This window comes from Aristolochia californica, unplaced genomic scaffold (assembly GCF_029961685.1).
Source record: "Aristolochia californica isolate CCGP_79_NKW_82.1479 unplaced genomic scaffold, dmAriCali1.0.hap1 SCAF_6, whole genome shotgun sequence".
In the NCBI taxonomy this organism is placed as follows: Eukaryota; Viridiplantae; Streptophyta; class Magnoliopsida; order Piperales; family Aristolochiaceae; genus Aristolochia; species Aristolochia californica.
This window is the reverse complement of record NW_027182257.1, coordinates 40,955,114-40,975,121: the sequence shown is the minus strand read 5'-3', so window position 1 is coordinate 40,975,121 and position 20,008 is coordinate 40,955,114. Positions and strand designations below refer to the sequence as shown.

General features: G+C 37.8%; 2 protein-coding genes and 1 long non-coding RNA gene across 3 annotated transcripts; 1 reads left to right on the top strand and 2 right to left on the bottom strand.

The window, feature by feature from the left end:
* Positions 1–1,195: 1,195 nt before the first annotated feature.
* LOC137934920 (uncharacterized) lies at positions 1,196–2,970 on the top strand. The gene is made up of 3 exons (XR_011109217.1): positions 1,196–1,420; positions 1,497–1,728; positions 1,818–2,970. It is a non-coding gene; the product is annotated as an uncharacterized lncRNA (long non-coding RNA).
* A 2,829-nt stretch (positions 2,971–5,799) lies between these two features.
* On the bottom strand, positions 5,800–10,711 carry LOC137934039 (metal tolerance protein 1-like). The gene is made up of 2 exons (XM_068778234.1): positions 10,571–10,711; positions 5,800–7,438 (listed from the first exon to the last, which is right to left on the bottom strand). The coding sequence occupies exon 2, from the start codon at positions 7,436–7,438 to the stop codon at positions 6,155–6,157; it is 1,284 nt and encodes a 427-aa protein (XP_068634335.1). The 5' UTR covers positions 10,571–10,711; the 3' UTR covers positions 5,800–6,154.
* A 1,052-nt stretch (positions 10,712–11,763) lies between these two features.
* On the bottom strand, positions 11,764–15,176 carry LOC137934978 (large ribosomal subunit protein uL11c). The gene is made up of 4 exons (XM_068779584.1): positions 14,850–15,176; positions 14,595–14,767; positions 14,344–14,407; positions 11,764–12,154 (listed from the first exon to the last, which is right to left on the bottom strand). Exons 1-4 carry the CDS (start codon positions 15,061–15,063, stop codon positions 11,946–11,948), a joined length of 660 nt encoding a protein of 219 aa, XP_068635685.1. The 5' UTR covers positions 15,064–15,176; the 3' UTR covers positions 11,764–11,945.
* Positions 15,177–20,008: the final 4,832 nt, after the last annotated feature.

Genomic DNA, 20,008 nt, shown 5'->3' with positions numbered 1-20,008 from the left:
ATCAGAACACCCAGAAGAAAAAGATGGTGGGCAATGCGGTCTCAACAGCTAGCCAAGTAAAAGAGCTACAGAAGCAGTTGAAAGTCATAAAATATAGATCCGAATCAGAGATTGCAATTCCATAGTCCATACTGATCATGCAAGAAACGCTTCAGATGCTGCAACTCAGAAAGCAATAAAAGTATACAAGAACCTGAAATGGATCTCCTTTTATCGACCAGAAATAAACTAAAAAGAGTGGTACTGTTTTCATCTTCCCGTGCTTTCAGTCAGACAAAAAGAAAAGCATCAACTTAATTACAGTTGATAACAAGCTAATCCAATATTGATCGTGCGTGTCTGTGCCCATCTCAACCTGCAATTTTGTGTTGGTCGCACTTAATAACCGCAAATGCTAAGAAAATCAATCACTGTTCTGGTTTCCAGACTACCCTTGATGGACGAAGGGCAACACGAACTGGTTCAGGGTGATCTGACCTACCCTCAACCCAAAGCAAAAGCTAGTTAGCTACTCTTTGAATCAGGTAAGCTGGCCACGAACTTTATATTTCGAATGGAATCGGAGTTCTGAATGAAACTAAACATTCAAACTGAATCAAAGTTGTGGACAGTAAAGATTCATTGTTGGTACCGAGTTTGCAGGACAGGTAACAATGGTGGGCAGATCTGTTCCTGTACTGTATTGTGAAGACTGAAGACTGATTTAGGTGATCGACCACAGTAATCTCGCAAGAGAGTATTTGAGACACTAGCCACTCTCGTTTTCTGACGCCTCATCAGTATTTCAGTAGAAACTGGAGAGCTCCAGAGTCGAGAATCCAGAAGGGGAGAAGAAAGAATTAAGAACTAGAAAACGCAATAGATGGGATAAGGTAACAGAGGGTCCGATACCAAAAAAATCGCGGCAGCTCTCATGTCAGGCTCCTCTAGTAATAAAAAAAAACACAAAAACAGAGACCGCGAATCTCAGCGACCTCCGTTCCGTCAGACGTCATCTTATGCCCACTCTGGTTCTGGTCACAGTCGTGGTCCTCTACTTTCCTTTTTTTCCCATTCCTTCTCTGAAAGCTAAAAAGCGTCGCTCGCGGCTCTGTCCGAGCTCTAGTAGGACTGCGACCTGAAAGCCATGTCTCCGGCTACTTTATTTGATGACGTGCGATTAACATTTCGGTAAACGTTTGACGGTGATCGGGAGGTCAAAAAGCTGTTCGATTCAATGCCTAAGAGAGAAGGGGACGGGGAAAAAGAAATGGAAAAGAAAGACAGAAATGGCTGGGCTAAAGGGAAAGAAGGAAAGAGCAGAAGGGATCTTCTTGCTTTTGCGCTGCCAGCTCCACAGAGACCATGTGCATTTACGAGCCTCGCGAGCACCAATCGCCGTCGTCCTCGATTGCTGTGTGCCTCCAAGCCCTAAAAAGATGTCTGGACTGAAACTTCCTCTGACTTTTTATCTTCCCCGCTGCGATATTGACCAGGGAAATCGCTTGTGTTTGCAGGAAAAATAACAGATGATACCCAATTAGCGATGTTGCAATTTGAGGAAAACCCCGGAAGGTTGATAATTGACAAGGTGACAACGGTAATTAAGTTGTTTCAGGGATCTGAAACGGAAGCAGAGCAGCAGCTGGGAGAGAAAGAAAAGTATCGACTGACTTCGGGGTTTCCTCTCTCGCTCTAGCCGGCTTTGACCTGCCACCAACTTCCTGCTCCCGGGTCAGAGATTCCCAGGTCCCTGCTTCCCGAGCTCACATCCCCAGCACAAGCTCTGTAACTCCAATTTTTTTTTTTATTTGATTTGCTTTTTCTTCACCTCTCAGTTCACATTCTGGGGAACAGTAACACAGTACCGCCTCGCGGGTCCACGTCGAACTCCAGACGACGCACTACCGTAGTGGTTTCTCGGCCTCCGTCCGTCCGTGCGGCCAGTTTGATCGGCATGGGGTCACCGTCCGTACACGCCGGCGCCCTGCACGTAGTGGCTTCTTTTCTCTTTTCACGTCAACCTCAGGCCCTCCACCCCGGGGAATAATTAGATAAGAAGACAAGAGTGTTATTGCACTGTACAGCTACGATTCAAATCGTACAACGCCGATGCCCTATGAGACCCATTTGGTCGCCATGCTCGGGTCTCAGAGCTTTCAGTCGGGAAGTCGTTATCGTTCGGTTCTCCAGAACACAGACGCGATCAGTGTCAGATCCCTCTGTGCTTCGGATTCAGAACTGAAACTTAAAAGCGTAGTGGAGACGGTCTCCCGATTGAGATTTCTCATTTTCTTTGGGTAATTCCATGTTTTCACCTTCCGAGCTACGGTTTCTACGTTTCCTTTTTTCATCCTCTGATCTTCTGATCGGCGAGTCAGGAAAGATTCGGCCGCCCCTGTTTAGATTCCAGAAAGAAATCACCTAATATGAATCTTGTTCAATTCTATTATTTGTAGAAACCACTCAAGTTATTGTTGGAGTTGGGCAGAGAGCTGGTTGAGACTGGTTGTTGAGGTCTGTCGACTGGAAGGGTCCCATGAGCCGTTTCAAAATATTCTTACCTGCGAAGCTCTTAACACACACAATCTGCAACTGGTTGATAATCTTGGAATGGAAGGACCGTTTGAAATTGTTTGGAATCTCGCCCTGAATTTACCCTCACGGAGATGAGGACAATTTGGATAATGAATTCGGCGTTTTCACAAGAGAAGACACTGGTCCCGTCCCCTCTTCCGTCTCTCTTTGCTACTCTTGTCATGTGCCTGCTCAATGCTCATTTTTTTAGGAGACGACAGGAATACGGTTCTTTGCCTTTCCCTTTTTTATTCTCACTTTTCTTAGATGGTTAATTAAGATTTTTGTTTTTATTTTTGTGACTATAATGGAATTCAGCAAGTCAAAGAAGACTTGAAAAGAAAATTCCAAACCAAAGACTTAGGGGCTTCTCAAATGCTTCTTAAACATAGAAGTTCTTCGATCGAAATACAACATAGTTATGTCACAAAGGAAGTATGTTCTCGATCTTTTATAAGAAACTGAAATGCTCTGGTGCAAGTCCGTCGATACACCTATAAATCCCAATGTTAAATTATGTGTTGAAGGTTAAATTATGTGTTGAAGGTGGCAGTGATATTGATCTTGGATGTTACCAATGGTTGGTTGAGAAACTAATCTCTCTCTTTCTCAATTACAAGACATAAAATATCTTATTCAGTCAATTTATGCATCAACCTCACCAAATTCACTCGGAAGCATTGAAAAGGATTATTCGATACTAGAAGAAAAATCCTGGTCAAGGGTTATTATTCAAAAGCCATGGACATACAGACATAGAAGGCCTTGCAGATGCAAACCAAGTAGGTTCACCTTATGATAGAAGGCAGATGCAAACCAAGTAAGTTCACCTTATGATAGAAAATCCACCTCTGGTTATAACACAACTATTAGAGGAGAAATAAAAGACAAAATGTAGTAACAAGGTCAAGTGCAAAAACAGAATATAAATTAATGAGACATGCAGTGAGTGAACTATTGTAACTCAAATGATTCATGTCTAAATGGGGGTTCCAAGTAAATAAATCGATGCAACTTCATTGTAATAATCATTCGTATTGCAAACAACCCAATATTTCATGAAAGAACAAAACATATCTAGATAGACTACTATTTTGTGCGTGAAAAGTTGCAAGCTGGTATAATATCTATGCAATACATCACATTTAAGAATTAGTTAGCAAATATCTTCACAAAGGTCATTACTATAAAACCTCTCTCAGAGACATGTTCTAAGTTGGGAATTTATGATGTTTTCTCACTAGTTTACGGGAGAGTATTAAAGAAGATAATGACATTTTATGTAATTTAAAGAGTGAGTGGCATGAAGATGTAATTATGTTAGACTTTTTTAAGTCCCTTTATTATACTCATGTACTAGGGTTTTATGCCCTCAAATCTATAAATAAAGGAGTCAAGGGGAGGTCAACTCTACCTTGGGTTTTCACTTTAACTCTCTTTGGCTCTCTCCTACTCGATCTCTCCATCTTTCTCTTTTTTCTTTTCTTCTCTTCTTCTTCCACCTTACAAAACCTAAACTTTCTAAACAAGCAACTCTAGAATCTAACATTTACCATCCATGCCACTCTACGTGTTTGGCTTCTTTTAACACCAACTTGAAGGTGAATGAATTCAATACCTTGGCAAGGAGAGATTCATGAGAATAGAGGAGAGTGAGATTTTGGTAAGAGCACACAAAAGAGGTAGGCTTCAATACCCCCTACTCATCCATTCACTCTTATTTTATAGCAATTAGAACAATTCTTCTCCTAATACTACTTCTAATCACACTTTTAGGCTTCTATGTAACAACTACATATAGAACCCTATTGCAAGGAAATGTCCCTGTTCATGGGGTAAGGATGGATAATAATATATTATGAAATTGCATAAAATTGATCATAAGTTAACTGCATCTTTATCAATCAACTTAAAACTCTAACAAAAACAAAGTTTTTTTCCTCTTTTGCTAAATCTATATATTCTTTTGAGATAAACTACATAAGTAAATCTCACATGTCAGGTTTGAGGCATTGATGGGATAGTTTGTTCTTACTCCATGCTTGCATGATTCTTTCGCTCAACCTATTCTTGCCCTACAGGTTGAGGAACTGACTTGATCCCTACTAGGATCCAGTTAGGGTAGGTCAATTTCCCATTTAACTTAACCAATGCCCACCTCTAAGAGGTGATACCAACTTTCTCTCTCCTTCTTAGGCAAGCGAGCTCTCTCTTTCTGACTAAACTATGCCTCTAACTACTACTTATCCTATAACTCCTTTATGCCCAAATTACTACTTGTTTAAAATTCAGATAAGGATCAAATGGGTGTTCATAAAACTCATTGAGTTGTTCCTTTGTCTCCCAAAACAACTAGTTTTTACTCATCAAAGTGTTTGGGTTTTTTTTTTTTCCTCCTTATTACACCGACAATAAGTTCGAAGGAGAGGAAGAAAAAAAGAAGAAGAATACAAACATTATGAAGTACAATTTGTGACGAGGGAGTTGATGGGTGTGGTGGTTAACTAGTTCATTAGTTGTTGCTTCCGCCAAGTTAACTAGTTTTACTCCATTAGTAATATTTTGTTCTAGAAAATTGTATTCGGCAACATGAGTTTGATCATCCTCCTCGTTGTCAGTAATTCATGCTTGTGAACATGAAGACTTTTCTGCAATAGGACGTCAAATAATTTGTCTTTTCTTTTTTCCTCCATGAAATGTTGTAAAATCACTTTGAATGATCTTAACAAGAAATCTTGATGGAATGTAAGGAAGAATGTATCCCTCGTAGGAAAGATCTTTCGAGTTCTAATATGAATAAATTGGAGCTTGAAAGGGAAAACAAGGAAAAACTGTCAAATGACTAAGATGAATCATTGTATAAAGAAAAGAAAGAAAGAAACCTAATATTGAAAGGATGCTTTTGGTTTGCAATATCATTCCGATTTGGCTTTTATTTCTATGATCCAACCTCTTATTTCTGCAATCCAACCATCCCCTTTGAACCAAGACATAAAAGAGCAAAAAAGATTCTTTGGTCCTCAAGGCTTTTGAATTGGGTTTTCTTTGTTCTCTTCATATCGGAGATGTGTTGATCGATTCACAATGCTTATATCAAAATGTTTCACCAACCCAAAATCAGAGGCATTTTCATCCCAAAGTCAAAGAATCATCAATTTAACATCTTTTATCTAAGCATTGTGAATTTAACATCAACTAATCTGTAAGTGATTATTTTTTTTTTTAAATAGGAATTCAGTGAGCTGCAAAACCAAGGGCCATATTATATGTTGTATATCTTAAAAAAAGCCCAAAATTTCGTCATTAAAAAAAAAAAAAAAAAACAATAGCACAGGGATTAGAGAACTATATTTAGATGACCATACCTTCAAATGCCCAAGCAGGCCATCCAGTGGAAAGTGACTCCGGGAATTTTCCCTCCAAATGGAAAACCATGGCTGTTCAAACAACTTCTAAGTGATCTAGTGGAGAGTAATTTCTCGGCCTGACAAATTTCTCTGGAACATTTTTCACGCAACTTCCCTCGGAAAGAATTGCATTGCATTAAGGAAAATAGGTCATTCTAAACATTCAAATAAACTCTAAAGAAGTGACTACCTCACTGGCGCTCTATCTGTATAGTAACATGGCTAATGTTATACTCTCTCCTGATATAATCCACAACCTTGTCTAAAATCAAATCAGCATCTGCATCCCTTGTGATGGTAACATGGCAAGCCAAGAGGACCTTGCCCACTGTAATTGCCCAAATGTGGAGTTCGTGCACTGCCACAACCCCTTCCATCTCACATAGCCCTTTTTCCAATCTGGTTGCATCAATCTCTCTGGGTGTACTCTCCATCAGAACCTCCAAGATGTTGCGCAGCATCTTTATAGTTGTAACTAAAACAACTAAAGAGAAAATAAGGGTGCATATGAGATCTATTATTTTCCACTCGGGATTGTACCATATGATGCCCCCACCAATCATCACCCCAATGCTCTGGATAGAGTCTCCCAGTACATGAAGATATGCCCCTTGCACATTGATATTCCACTCTTTCTTTTGTTCACCCGTCAGAGTGACTGAGTTTTTGCACTCGTCATCAGATGGCTTAAGCAGAGGTTCATGATGGTCAATATCAACAACATGTGTGATGCTTGTTTGAACATGATTTTGGCCATCCTTGTGCTTGGAATTCCCTGTATTGTGGTGGTGGTGAGTTCTAATGCTTAACCCACGCCCGTGTGCATGCTCCTGCTCATGCTCCTGCTCATGATTGTGGACATGCTTTCCATGCTCATGATGCCCATGACCATGGTGATCATGATCACCATGACTATGACCATGGCCATGATCATGACCCAGCAAGACCGCCATTATGATGTTAACAACAAGCCCAAAAGCTGCAACTACGAACATTAGAAAACCCTGGACGTCACCTGTGTCATGAATGATCCTATTGATGGCTTCATAAACTAAAATCCCAGCCAACAGCCATATCAACTGGATTGATAACAATGCTCCTAGGATTTCAATACGGAAAAAACCATATGACTGACGTGGAGTTGCTTCCCATCCTGCAATCCATAGGGAAAATAATGAGATGGCAAAAGCTGCCACATCCGAAAGGAGGTGTGCAGCATCTGTTAAGATAGCCAGGCTGTTTGCTTTAATTCCACCCACCACTTCTACACTCATGAAGACAATGCATAAGCAGACAGCCATCAAAAGTTTCCGCATCGAAGCAGATCGCTCTTTAGCATCTCTAGAGGCAGTCTCAGCATCAGAGAACCCACAGGCTGCTCCAGCACATATCTTGTTACCACCAGAGTTTGGCACTTCTGAGAGCACATCACCACTTATTTCCACAATCTGCCCACGTGAATTTTGATCCTCCATCTGAAAGCTTTCGAGATGTTAGGACATATAATTTTATATAGCATAAAACATCAAAATCTATACAAAACAACATTCAAAGGAATCTACTGCCTCATTGATGACAGGACAAACTTCCCTTAGCTTATAACTAAACAGGAACAAAGTTTGAAAAAAATATTTCTTTGGCAGAACTGGTAAAACCATGATAGTAACCAGAACAATAATGCATAACTAAAGAGGAACAAAAGTATAAAAAATATTTCTTTGACAGTACAGGAAGACCATGAAATGCAACCAGAACAGGAATGCTTACATGACCCTATGAAAGCCAGAGAGTTAATTCAAAAAGTAACTTGTTAGGAGGATAAAAAAGGGATGCAAGGATGCCTCCACCTTATAAAAGTGAGAGCTAGAGAGAGAGAGAGAGAGAGAGATTTAAGCATGATGTTCACAGGCATACATTTGATGTTCTTCACACTTAACCCAGTGACAGAAATAAAACCAATAAAGAGGGAAAACAACAGTTAGCTCCTGAAGATCTGGCACCCCAGTACCCAACCTCAAAAGAATCTCCATCCACTAGCTTTCTCTACAAATTCAGAAGCACAGAAATGTTGCTAAACATATTGATTTCTCCTATATTGTCCTGAAAACTACTCATACCGTTGAACCACTTCCTCCACAATTTATGCCACGCATAGTTTTCAAATTGTTTCCTGCCCTCTCAGCGATTCTCCAGAATTTGGTCTTCCCCTGCTACTATCTGACACAGCTACCATATGACATCACTCAATCATAGGCATTGACCCAAGAACATTTCTCCAACTTTACAAGACCTTGGACTTTGATTTTCAAGCAAATCAATTCATTTTATTCTGCAAGATAATTCCTTTTAAAGTTTCTCCAAAGTTACCCTGAGGTATTCTCTGACAGCAGAAATATTTGAAGTTTTACTTCTCTTAGTAAAGAATGTTGGAAAAACGAAAATACCAAAAAAAAAAAAAAACTAAATCTGTAAGTAAACAGCAACTTTAATCATTAAAATTTTTGTCCTTCAATACAAGAAACACATTTAAAATGGTTTCATCACTATTACAAAAGAGAGTAGAGAAAGAGAGAACAAAACATGTAAAATTGCCATCCAGAAAACTTTCTATCACCTAATGCAGCTCTAGAACTGCAAGTTACCATGAAACCTTCAGCACTATTTTTACAGGAATATGGAAATTCAGAAACTACAGAGTGAAATACAACGGTAGAGCTTCAATGATGGTACTAAATAGCTGAAAATTTCTTCATATAAAAAACAGGAGTTTTTTGTTTGTCATGTCTTCCTCTTAAAAGGACACAAAGTTGACCAAGACATTTGATCTCAAGAAATAAATACTATAAACTGAATAGTATATTATCTTAGGCAAAATTCTCTCCTATAAGCCAGATATCACTGAAACAGACATTCAACAAACAAATTGTGAATCATAAAATCGTACACAAAATCTGCAGATGAGATTTCAAATGCATATTGACAAGGTAAAACCAACAGAGAAACCTACAAAAGGTGAATGAATCAAAGGCAGACACATTATTTTACTATCGTTGACTGTCTTTAGTCTCACAATGACATCACAAAAGGTTTCACATAGTTCCATATTCTCACAAGAGAGTTAAATCCATCACAGACTTCCATTTACAAGAAACCACTTCCTTAATTATTGTTTCAACACGTTACCACATTCTAAAGACCAGCATGTTTTTAAACTGTAAGCATCATATATGTAACAATTTCTTATTCCACATAAAATGATTTATCAACATTTCAACCAGAAAGAAAGAAAATAGATGGTAGTTCTTTAACTCAATGAGATTAACATGTGCAACAAGCAACTATCATGTAGACAAGGTAAAATGCAGTATGAATTGTAACTGACCCTATCAGTTAAACCTCAAGAGTTCATCGTCACTGGTATACCTCACAAGTTCCAAACTTCTAAAATTACAACCAAACTAGCAGATCCATCAAGAAACAGAAGACACTTCTTATTCTGAAGAGTCATTTTAACATCTCTTAGCAACTTCCAGTGCTCACAGGCTCACAGTTAAAGAATACCAAAGTATCAAGTTAAATGGCCCTATGGAGTTATTTATATTCTTGACGGACATGAAGTGTGCCTCCTTTCATGGAATAAGAGTATAATAGCACTTTCAAACATTTCACTACGAAAGAATCATTCATTCTTCACCTATCAGTTAACTAATTTTACTAGCAATTAAATCCCAACCTTATAAACTCCCAGAACACAGTAATACATCAGCATAAGAACCTCCTTCTAGATATGTGACATATTACGTAAACTCATTTGAAATTAACCGAATGCCAGTTTCAACTAACTTAAAAGCCAGAAGAGAACAACTACAAACCCTCAAACGCAAGGAAACAGAGACAAGCTTCTCAACATCATTAACATCTACCACCATCAAACAAGCACAACCCCAGTGTTTCAGCAAGTACAACAATCTCACAAGAATTCAAACACAATTACGGGACAAGACCGACCAATCTCTCTCTCTCTCTCTCTCTCTCTCTCTCTCTCTCTCTCTCTATATATATATATATGTATATGTGTATATGTATATATGTATGTACGTATGTATGTATCATCACATAAAATATGTTGAAAATGCTCGTACCAGACCATAAAAAGCAAGTCGATGGCGCAAACCCAAAGAATATCACATGCAGTTATTACCTCAGAGCAATAAAAGGCTATCGACTGTCTACAATAGAGAGTCTACCACCGTAGAGGCCGAATCCAATCAGGAAAACAAAGAATAACGAGAGACTATGGCGAAAACCAATTCAAAGTATCACAAAAAGCAAACCGAAAGATTCGAGCCGAAGAGAGGATGATCCGAATCCCCAAACACAAAAAAGATGATAAAACTTTGAAAATCAACTTTTGAAGACGCCAATGGGACCCACCACCCACGCAAACCAGACTAAAGAAACCGCGAAAAGGTTCCACAAAAGGCCGTACGCAAAATAACGAGAGCTCCGACTTGCGAGCAAGTTCAGAGACAAGATACAAAGATGATGAAGAAAGATGCCTTGAAGGTTCACAGAGATTAAAGAAACAGCAACAAAATACACATTACCTTTCTCTTAAGACGTAGTAGCAGATCTTAGTTTGTTCTCAGAGAGAGATGAGAGAAAATATCAGAAAAATAATCGTGTCTACATTGCGATAGACTTTCTGGAATTTATGAAGGGGAGTCGGTCCTGCGATTTGTCGTCCTCCCGCTACAGGCTTCGGGGCTGATGCGGACTCTGCGCCTTTTTTATCTTCGATTCCGGAAGGGCCCCACAAGCAACTGAGCTGGTATAAACAAATTTGCGTATGGGACCAGCAATAATTATCCGGGAGTCCACCGGCAGGGGTGGCGATCGAGGTCAAATTTGACATTAGGCTAATTAAGTATAACCTGCTAAGTTTAAGATTAACAATTAGGGACCGCCCTAAATTGTGGGCCTTCACCTTTTCTGACAAGGACGCAGAGGTCCACTGTGGAAACGTAGTCATGGTTCCACAACATGTATCTGCTGAGGCGGTCGTCATTTTATTTGAACCGAACCGGCTTCTAAGGCCGGTCGACCGGTAAGACGAAGAGCCACATTTTAACATTTTTATTTCAAACTTCATTGTTACATTGCTGTGTCTCTGACGATCCCTCTACGTTCCGTTGGGAGCAAAGGAAACAACTAGCCACCGAGAGGGACCCTCCTCCCATTACAAAAAAGGTTGTGGGGGAGGGGGTCCTTTTGCTCGTGGAGCTAAGGGTCCTCACTATTTTGAGCAATTGAGGTGGGTCCGTTTTATTGTTTTAACCCCGGTGGGTGGGAGTGGGTTCACTTCAGCTTTTGTTTGTGCTTCCCAACTCTCAGACCACCACCAACCTCCTTACGTGATTGACAAAACATCATACGGGAACTTTTGGTTTTCTTCTTTTTCTTCTTCATTTTGCAGTATCAGGACTACCTTCTGTTTTTTTATCCGAAGCCATTAAAAAAAAAATTGAACTTTTAGTGACACTCTTATCCTAATGCAGTCATGGAAGAAGCCTCCAAATGCCAGATGTGGAATCGCGATTCCTTTATTTGAAAGTAAAGATAGGTTCTGTGAGGCTTTCAAGAAAAACAAGAGCAAAAATAGAAGTGGAGTCATGACTGAAACCCGTTTGCTTTATGGTGCTAGCTTCAAGACTTCTCTTTTTTTGTTTTATTGAAATTGAAATTCCAATCACGAGTTACTTGACTCTAGACATTTGAGAGTATTAGAATGATTGTAGCATGGTTACTCAAGAGCTTGATGCTTTTGCCAACTCTGAATATTAAGCTCAATGTAAAGAAACTACACTGGGTGTTGACACCGAGTATAATATACCTTGAATCTGAAAGCTATGTTACAATAATAATAGAAGCCAAAAAAATTGCACAACAAAACTAATACAAGACAAACTCATCTCTACACCCTCACAGAACTACCTTCTTTTTCGATTCAAGAATTGGTGGTTCAACATCAATGCCCATGTTAGCAGCTGTGCCAGCAATAATTCTCATGGCTGATTCAATACTCATACAGTTCAAATCTGGGAGTTTCTCTGTCGCAATTGTACGGACTTGCTCGGCTGTAACCTTCCCAACCTTCTCTCTTTGCGGCTCTTTGGAGCCTTTCTCTACACCTGCACCCATTGAGCATATGTAAGTGCAACTATTCACTCTGATTATGGAACTGCTTTTAAGTTGATTAGGATTCCATGTATTCACAAAAGATCAGAGTTCCCTTTGCAGCAACTAAACTAAACTAGACTAAACGTAAGCTATTGTATCAATTTATGGTGAAAGAGACTCCACCTTGCTGGAAGTACAAATCACAATCAAAACTCTTGAACAGTAAACTTTATATGGGCACTACACTTGGATCAGAAAAAATTAGTTACTACAGAGAATTTTTTAACATTGAATAAGTTTGAGCAGCACGTCTAGTTGGCTTCTCTTATCAGGGCCCCAGATAGACCCTTAAAAGTAGCTGCACTGCAGGAATTTCTACATAAGAGCAGTTGAAGTAACTGAAAGAGTAAGTGCACAATTTTCAGGTCAATAAAGAATTATGTTGTGACAATATAGTAGCTGTTTTGGGAGAATTTGTTGCTAGCAAAAATGCAAAGCCACTGACAGAAATAGGTCCACTTACACCAGTGTTCAAATGAGCAGATAATGGTTAAGGAAACAGTGGTACACCTGGTGGCGCTGAAGGTGAAGAGGCAAGAAACCAAAAAGGTAACAGTGGATGGTGAGCATTATAGTGCATGCTATACTAAGCGAGAACTACCAAACATCAGCATAAGAAATATGTGGCTCTCAAATAGTTGCTTTTATAAAGTGGGCAACTAAATAATTTATGAATTATTAAAGGGGAATGTTCAAGACTGAAAGCTACGTAGTCCAGACTCTAGAATTTCATGTTATCTTTTGACATCCTGCCCCGCAACAAAGTGAAATGGAAACAAAGACAAAGGAAGGACTTAATGCACCACTAAGTAACAATATGCACTTCTTAAAAATGCCTTCTTAAATTGGCAAATATTGTAAGAAATGAAGAAACCTAAGAGCAAGAAAAACAGTGTAAAAAGAATCATCAAACATTAGTCCACAGAGTATGATGCAAAGGTATTTATTAAGTAATTGGGTTCAATATAAAGTGTTATTGTGCCCATCCTCAGAAAACAGATTTCATGTAAAGTCCCAGTTAAGGCTTGTTATTCCAAAGCAAACAGTTAGAAATACAGAGTGGATTTGCTTAGTCATTTTAGAAAGCAATCAGCGTCCTGGTCTCATGCCCTCTATTATAGATATAGCTGGACAACGATTTCTTATTTCCTGGATTTGCTCCCTATTATAGAAAGCAAAAAAGCTTTGCTTGGTGTAATAAAAACACTATCAAGAGACGTAAATGATTTCTTATATCTCATGCTCTCTAGTACAGATATAACTGGACAAAAAAGCAGTCCCAGAGATTTATAGTCACCAGAGGAAAAAACACGGGCGAGCTATCACATATCAAGGATAGGAAGTAGGAAGTTACAAAGATTATGAAATCAAGGAATATAAACAAACCAAAATCATTATGTCATTCAAATTTCCAGCCAACAGCCTATGGGCCAAAACTAAGGTTGCCAAATTTTGATCCTACACAATGCAGCTGACCTTAAAAAAGAAGGATTAGTTGTGACAGAATTGATATAAAGTTTCAAAAAATTTCAATTAAATGGGTAGCCTGGCCTTGCCGCAATGGGAGTTTGCTCAACTTCTTATTTTAAATCTCTAACGCACAGAAAAGCTGTTGCCAATGAATTAAACCTTGCATTTTCTTAAAAGTGGCTTTGGTATGTTATAGGTAGACAAGAAACCATTGAGTTTAACAGTTTCACTTTCCTTTGTGTGATCAACAACTTCTACGATGGGAAAATTACAAAGAAGGCTGCCCTTTCCCCTACTAACATGAATGGATGCTAATGTGATACTCTAAATAGTTAATTAGGTTTGGCAACATAGAACGTGAACTACTCGCAGAACAAGATATCCAGAAATTGTACTTCCAATGTTTCAGAGCAAGCTAAAGATATCGGAAAGAACCTGAAAGCACCACACAAGTGTTACCCTATTTTTCACCTAACTTATCTTTGTAGGAATCACTGAAAATTCCAACTATAGCAATTACATACAAAGACAATTGGAACAAAAGAAAAATAAAACTCCAGGAACAAAAAGATAACGGAAGGGATATAATTAGTATGAAGAACTCAAAACCAGTTACAGTTTTAGCACAGAATATTTTTAATGAAGTGAGGACATGCCAGATTTTAGGTACCTGCAGCCTTAAGGAGCAAAACAGAGGCTGGTGGAGTCTTCAAAACAAAAGTAAAGCTCTTATCCTGCGCACAACAGATTATTATGACATTTCTCCAGTTAGACTGTCTGAAGGAACGAAACAAAAGCCAAGGCCAGTATCCAATCTCCCACGCGCATCATTAAAAACAATTGTGTAATATCAAAGCAATTTTCTTTTTTCACTTCCACCATTTCTTAAGTTATCGAAAAAGAGAAAGGAGAAGAACTCACATCATAAACTGTTATTTCCACCGGAATTACATAACCTGCTTTATCTGCAGTCTTCGCATTGTACTCCTTGCAAAAAGCCATAATGTTTACTCCCTTGGAACCAAGAGCAGGACCCACAGGGGGCGCCGGCGTAGCCTTCCCAGCCTCCAGAGCCAGCTTCACTATTCCAGTCACTACAGAAACCCCATATTCCGCCACATGAGAAGGAAACTGGAGCACCCATTTGGAGACAAGGTTAAAAAGATGGTAAGTTACCTTTTTTAGCTTTACCACCGGGCTTTGGCGGGGCCATGGATTTAACAATGAGGGGTCTAAGCCTCGATACATTGAGAGATTGCTTTCCAACAAGGAACGAGAGAGACAAACCGCTGCTAGCGGAGAAGCTAATAGATGAAGAAGGGAAGAGAGAGGAAGACAGCTTCGTGGTGGCCGGAGAAGGGGATAGAAAGAGAGATGTGGAGAGGGCCATGACAGAAAGAAGAACGGATAGAACTAGTTGCAGGAGACGTTCTGGATAGCCCTTTATTTTTGCTTGGGTTCAGAGTTGGGCGACGCGAGAGCATCAAACGAGCTGACGGCCACTTGATTGAAATCCTACGGGGCCTTCGGAGATGCTGATCTCCAAATTATACTTTAGAAAACATGATTTACGAAAATCTCTTTTTCTGTTTTTTGCTAATCAAGATTTAAGACCAAAAAACAAGGATTTAACTCGGATAAGTTAACAAAACAATCAATTTTTTTGTAAGACTCATAAATATATATAAATTTGGCTTGACTCCTTTCCATATATCTCTCAACTCATTTAAACTCACCCTCTACTCACTTCAACAAGCTACAAGAGGGGAGTCGAGCTGAACCCAAACCTACTTATGTTGAAGCCAAACTTGATTTAGGGGGGGTTAGTGCACATGACTCAGGACATGATCTTCATGCGCATTACGCAGTTCATGTCCTGATGTCGTTAGGGGGCGCCGAAATTCATGTCATGTACATGAATATACATGAATCACGAGTTCATGTCTCAAGAGTAACGGGCGGAAAGTGCTTTCCGCCCGATTTTGAGAGTCATCTACATGACTCTCGCGCGGGCTCTCTCTCGGCGAGCGGGGCTGTCTCTCGGGGGGCTCTCTGCCGGACACCCTCTCTGCCGTTTCATTTCCACAACCCTCTCTCGGTGTTGCCGCAGCCCTCTTTCGTTCCGCAACTGTCTCTCGTTCCCGCAGCCCTCTCTCGGTGTTGCCGCAGCCCTCTCTCGTTCCGTCGCCGGCCGTCGCCGTTGCCTACTAGCCCGTCCCCGTCGCCATCGTCGTTGCCTGCCGTCGTCGCTGGCCGTCGTCGTCGCCTACTAGCGCATCCCCGTCGCCATCGTCGTTGCCCTTTGGCTCGCAGCTGAGGAAGACGACGATGGTTTAATTATTTTTATTTATAAATTAATTATTTTTATTTATAAATTAATTATTTTTATTTATAAATAATTATTTTTATTTATTTAACATATTTATTTTACAGTTACTATATTAAAATAGTGATTTAATAGTCATAATTAAAATATTGTTAAAATAAATATTTGATAAATTATTTTTGGCATAATTATCCGATTGCTATAGTTAATTAAACCAATAGTTTTAAATTTTGTGATAATATATTAATAATTAATAATACATAAAATATATTATGTACAAATATATAGTGTGTTAAAGTTATGATTAGATCATTTTTTTCTCTTAAATTATTCATTTTTAGGTTAAAGTATATCATATGTTATTAATAAATTAATAACTCAACGTATAACTTTCGTTTTTGTTATTTATAATATTATTTATTTATTATTTGTAATTAATCATGTAGTTATTTCATTGGCTCATGTAATTACCATATTAATGTACAATTAAATATCTAATTCAATTAATAAATATATTAGTATATTTAATTATACATTAAATAATTTATTCATGTAGTAATAATAGTTGTTTTACCTAATTTGGGGTTTAAGGATTATGTTGTAATTAAGTGCACTGTAAAGGTTTAGAAATTCTCTTGTTTTTTATGTTTTTCTCATGTTAGGGCACTAACACTGGAAACTGTTTTCCAGTGCACATGAAGTCGTCAACACTAACACAAATTCTTACCTGATCTTCATGTACATGACATGACATGATCTTCATGTTGGACATGACTTGATCTTCAAAAATCCACTTTGGGGCACTAACCCCCCCTTAAATATTTTGAACTCAAGTTCGTACTCAAACATATATTTAAAACTTTTCAAAAAATACATGTCAAATAAATTGTATATAAAATTGTACATATATTTTACATAAAATTGGGAAAGACCTCTACTTAAAATTGGGCATAAGGGTGACATCGAATCGAGTTGAGTCCGAACCTTGTTCAAGCCAAACTTGATTTAAATATTTTGAACTCGAGCTCGAGCCGACCCTAGCTTCAAACCTAAAATTGTAATCGAACTCGAGCTCAATAACTGAGTTCAAGCTTGAGCTCTACCCAAGTTCGAGCTTAACTTACATTTAATACTCTATATAAAATATATGTCAAAAAAAAAGAATGATAGGGGAGGTTGAGAATTGAATTTCAATAATGGATTAAAACGCACCAATATTAATCTTTTTTACTCCAAATGTTGTCTAGCTTGTTTTGTAATTTTTGAATCTGGCCATAAATTTACTATGGTCTCCTTAGTGCCCCTGGTTGAAATTTTATATTCTAGGAAAAACTAGAAATATTTTTCCTATGGTACATATTTCCAAAAAAAACTTTAAATAAAATCATATTACTATTAGTGACTTATTAGAAAATTACAAGAAATATTTTAAATTTTTCTTAGGAAAGTTAAATGGACCTCTTATTACCTCTTCTAGGAAAATAAATAAAAATTAATAATCAATTTAATATATTACTATACTTATCAATAAATTTTTAATCAAATAAAATGTCAAGCACAAAATTGCTATGAAAATTGCCTCATGCTAAAAGTATTACAACGTCAAATACTTATTCAAAAATTTTCTATACGGTTTTCTAGCCCATCTCAGTGGGAAAATCTTACTTAAAAAATATTTACAAAAAACATGAGACACTAATAGTCACTAGAAACTTATTTCTACTAAAATGTATTTTTAATTTCTTCAAAAGCCACGAAGAAGGGGAAGGGGGGAGAAATTATTTCTCCTATGAACTTAGGTATCTGGTTCTGGTTTTCCGCCTATTGTCGAGGATGACGACGGCGACAGAAACAGATGCGAAGGCGAAGGGAGGAAGAAATCGAACGGACGACCGACAAACAACAAACAACCAACCATTTCTTACTTTAGTACATTAAAACTATTAATAGAAAGTTAGTTTTTAGGAACCGTTTGTATTGTAGTACGAAAACAAAATGAAATAAAAATTAGATTAATTCTATAATTTTTATTTTTCTATTGACAATTTTTTTTGTTAGAAAATTTTCCTATTGAAAAAAAATTCTTTGGTTCCTTGTGTTTGTGTCGCCATAGGAAACGAATGATTTATGATGTTCGTATATACACTAGAAATAAATTATTGTTTTATTAATAATAAAAATAAGAGGTAAGTGATCAAAAATAAATTTAGTGCTTAGTTCCATTAGAGTAATAAGAAACTAATATTCTCATCCTTCTTAATATTTCTTAAAAACAAGAGGAATCAAGAAGAATTAAGAAGATTTTTTTTTTCCGTTCTAAAAAATTATATAAACAACCAATCCAAATTTTGAGTTGAGACTGATTTTGAAAATTGACGAACTATTTTGCAGCTGCTTCAGCTTTTGTTTTGGTCCCAAATTGGCCTGCAATTTTTTTTGCCATTGCTGCTGATTTGTTCAAGGTGCTGCCAGTGGTTAGTTTTATTAAACTCATCCAAAGTCGTCAATCTCCAGGAGAGCTTTCAATAATCTTCTTCATTTGTTTGTTAATTTGATCGTTCCATTCTAGTCAGCGTCCACCCCATTCACTCCATGGCTTCTCGAATATTTGTTCTTGCTATGCCAACTTCACTTCTGTCTTCCTCTTTCATGCATCCTTTTGCTCTTCTTTTCTCTCGCTTTCTCAATAGGTGATCGACACAGGGTTGCCAGAGAATATTTGGAAGGAGGAATAGCTTTTTCTTTGCCAACTCCATGCCCTAGGTTTGGTTTCTAGGTACGCACCAACGTTCTGGGCGCGTGCAGGACCTTAGCCTTGGAAGGTAAATTTCTTGAACCATAATTAATTCTATTTAACCTGCACACCTTCCTTTATCTGCCCCTGAGCAATACATCTAAGAGGTTAGTTTCATATAGACCTTTTCCGTCCAATCAGCATAAAGAGATATATTTTTAATATCATGTGAAATAAAGGTCACCTTTTATTAACAACCACATATATGTTTTAAAAAATTGGCAACTGCAAAAAATATTTCAAACACATCCACACCAACTCGTTGAGTATACCCATTTACAACCAACCGAGTTTTGTGTTCTTCAAAACTTTCATCAACATTATACTTTATTATATACACCCAACTACTCCAACAAGAAAGTCAACAAAGACACCACAACCAAAGCATCCATCTTTTCATCCATAGTTTGTTTCTACAAAGAAGAAGCTAGAGCATCCTACATTAATTAGGAATAGAAAACGTAGACAACAACAAGACAAATGGTTTGTAAGAAGGTAACAAAAAATCAATAGATACATATTTACAAATGAGATGAGAAACACATGACCTTTTGGCTAGGATAGAAATGTGGTAGACCCAAACCAGAGAGACAAATGGTTTGTAGGCAAAGAAAACAATGGCTGATCCAAAAGAGGGGCTCAAAAACCTGGATGTCATGTGGTAGCAGCAAGGCATGTGATATCGGCTATATACTTGTAGTGGCTTTGTTGATGATAGTGAAATACATGTATTCAGAGCATCCATAGCAACTTAAGGTAATGGACTAGAAACAGAGGAACTATGCATAAACAAAGATTAATCAGAGGACACAAAATATATCACATTCACTAAAACATATATTTTGAAAATATTAGGATCATAACATTTATACCCTTTCTGATCACGTTAATAGCTCCAAAACACATACTTAACAACACAAGGAGATAATTTGTTAGCAAAATGACCAAACAAATAGATCCAAACACATGAGGGAGAACATAAAAAAATTTACATTGAGGTTGTAACACTTGTATGTGAGTATGTCCTTATAAGGCGGATGATGACATTCAATTTAACACAAAACAAGAAGTCAAAACAACATCACCCAAAAAAATTTAGGACAATGCATTTAAAACATCAATGTTCAGGCAACTTCAAGTAGATGTTTGTTTTACTTTCTGCAACCTCATTCTACTGAAGAGGATTGGTGAATAATGCCATAAAGATCACAAAAT

Excerpts from the sequence above, each read along its gene's own strand:
- LOC137934978 (XM_068779584.1), bottom strand. The coding sequence starts at position 15,063 with ATGGCCCTCTCCACATCTCTCTTTCTATCCCCTTCTCCGGCCACCACG. Across the intron at positions 14,408-14,594 it reads TGGAAATAACAGTTTATGAT|GATAAGAGCTTTACTTTTGT; the intron begins GTGAGTTCTTCT and ends TGTTGTGCGCAG. Across the intron at positions 12,155-14,343 it reads TTTGCTCCTTAAGGCTGCAG|GTGTAGAGAAAGGCTCCAAA; the intron begins GTACCTAAAATC and ends CAATGGGTGCAG.
- LOC137934039 (XM_068778234.1), bottom strand. The coding sequence starts at position 7,438 with ATGGAGGATCAAAATTCACGTGGGCAGATTGTGGAAATAAGTGGTGAT.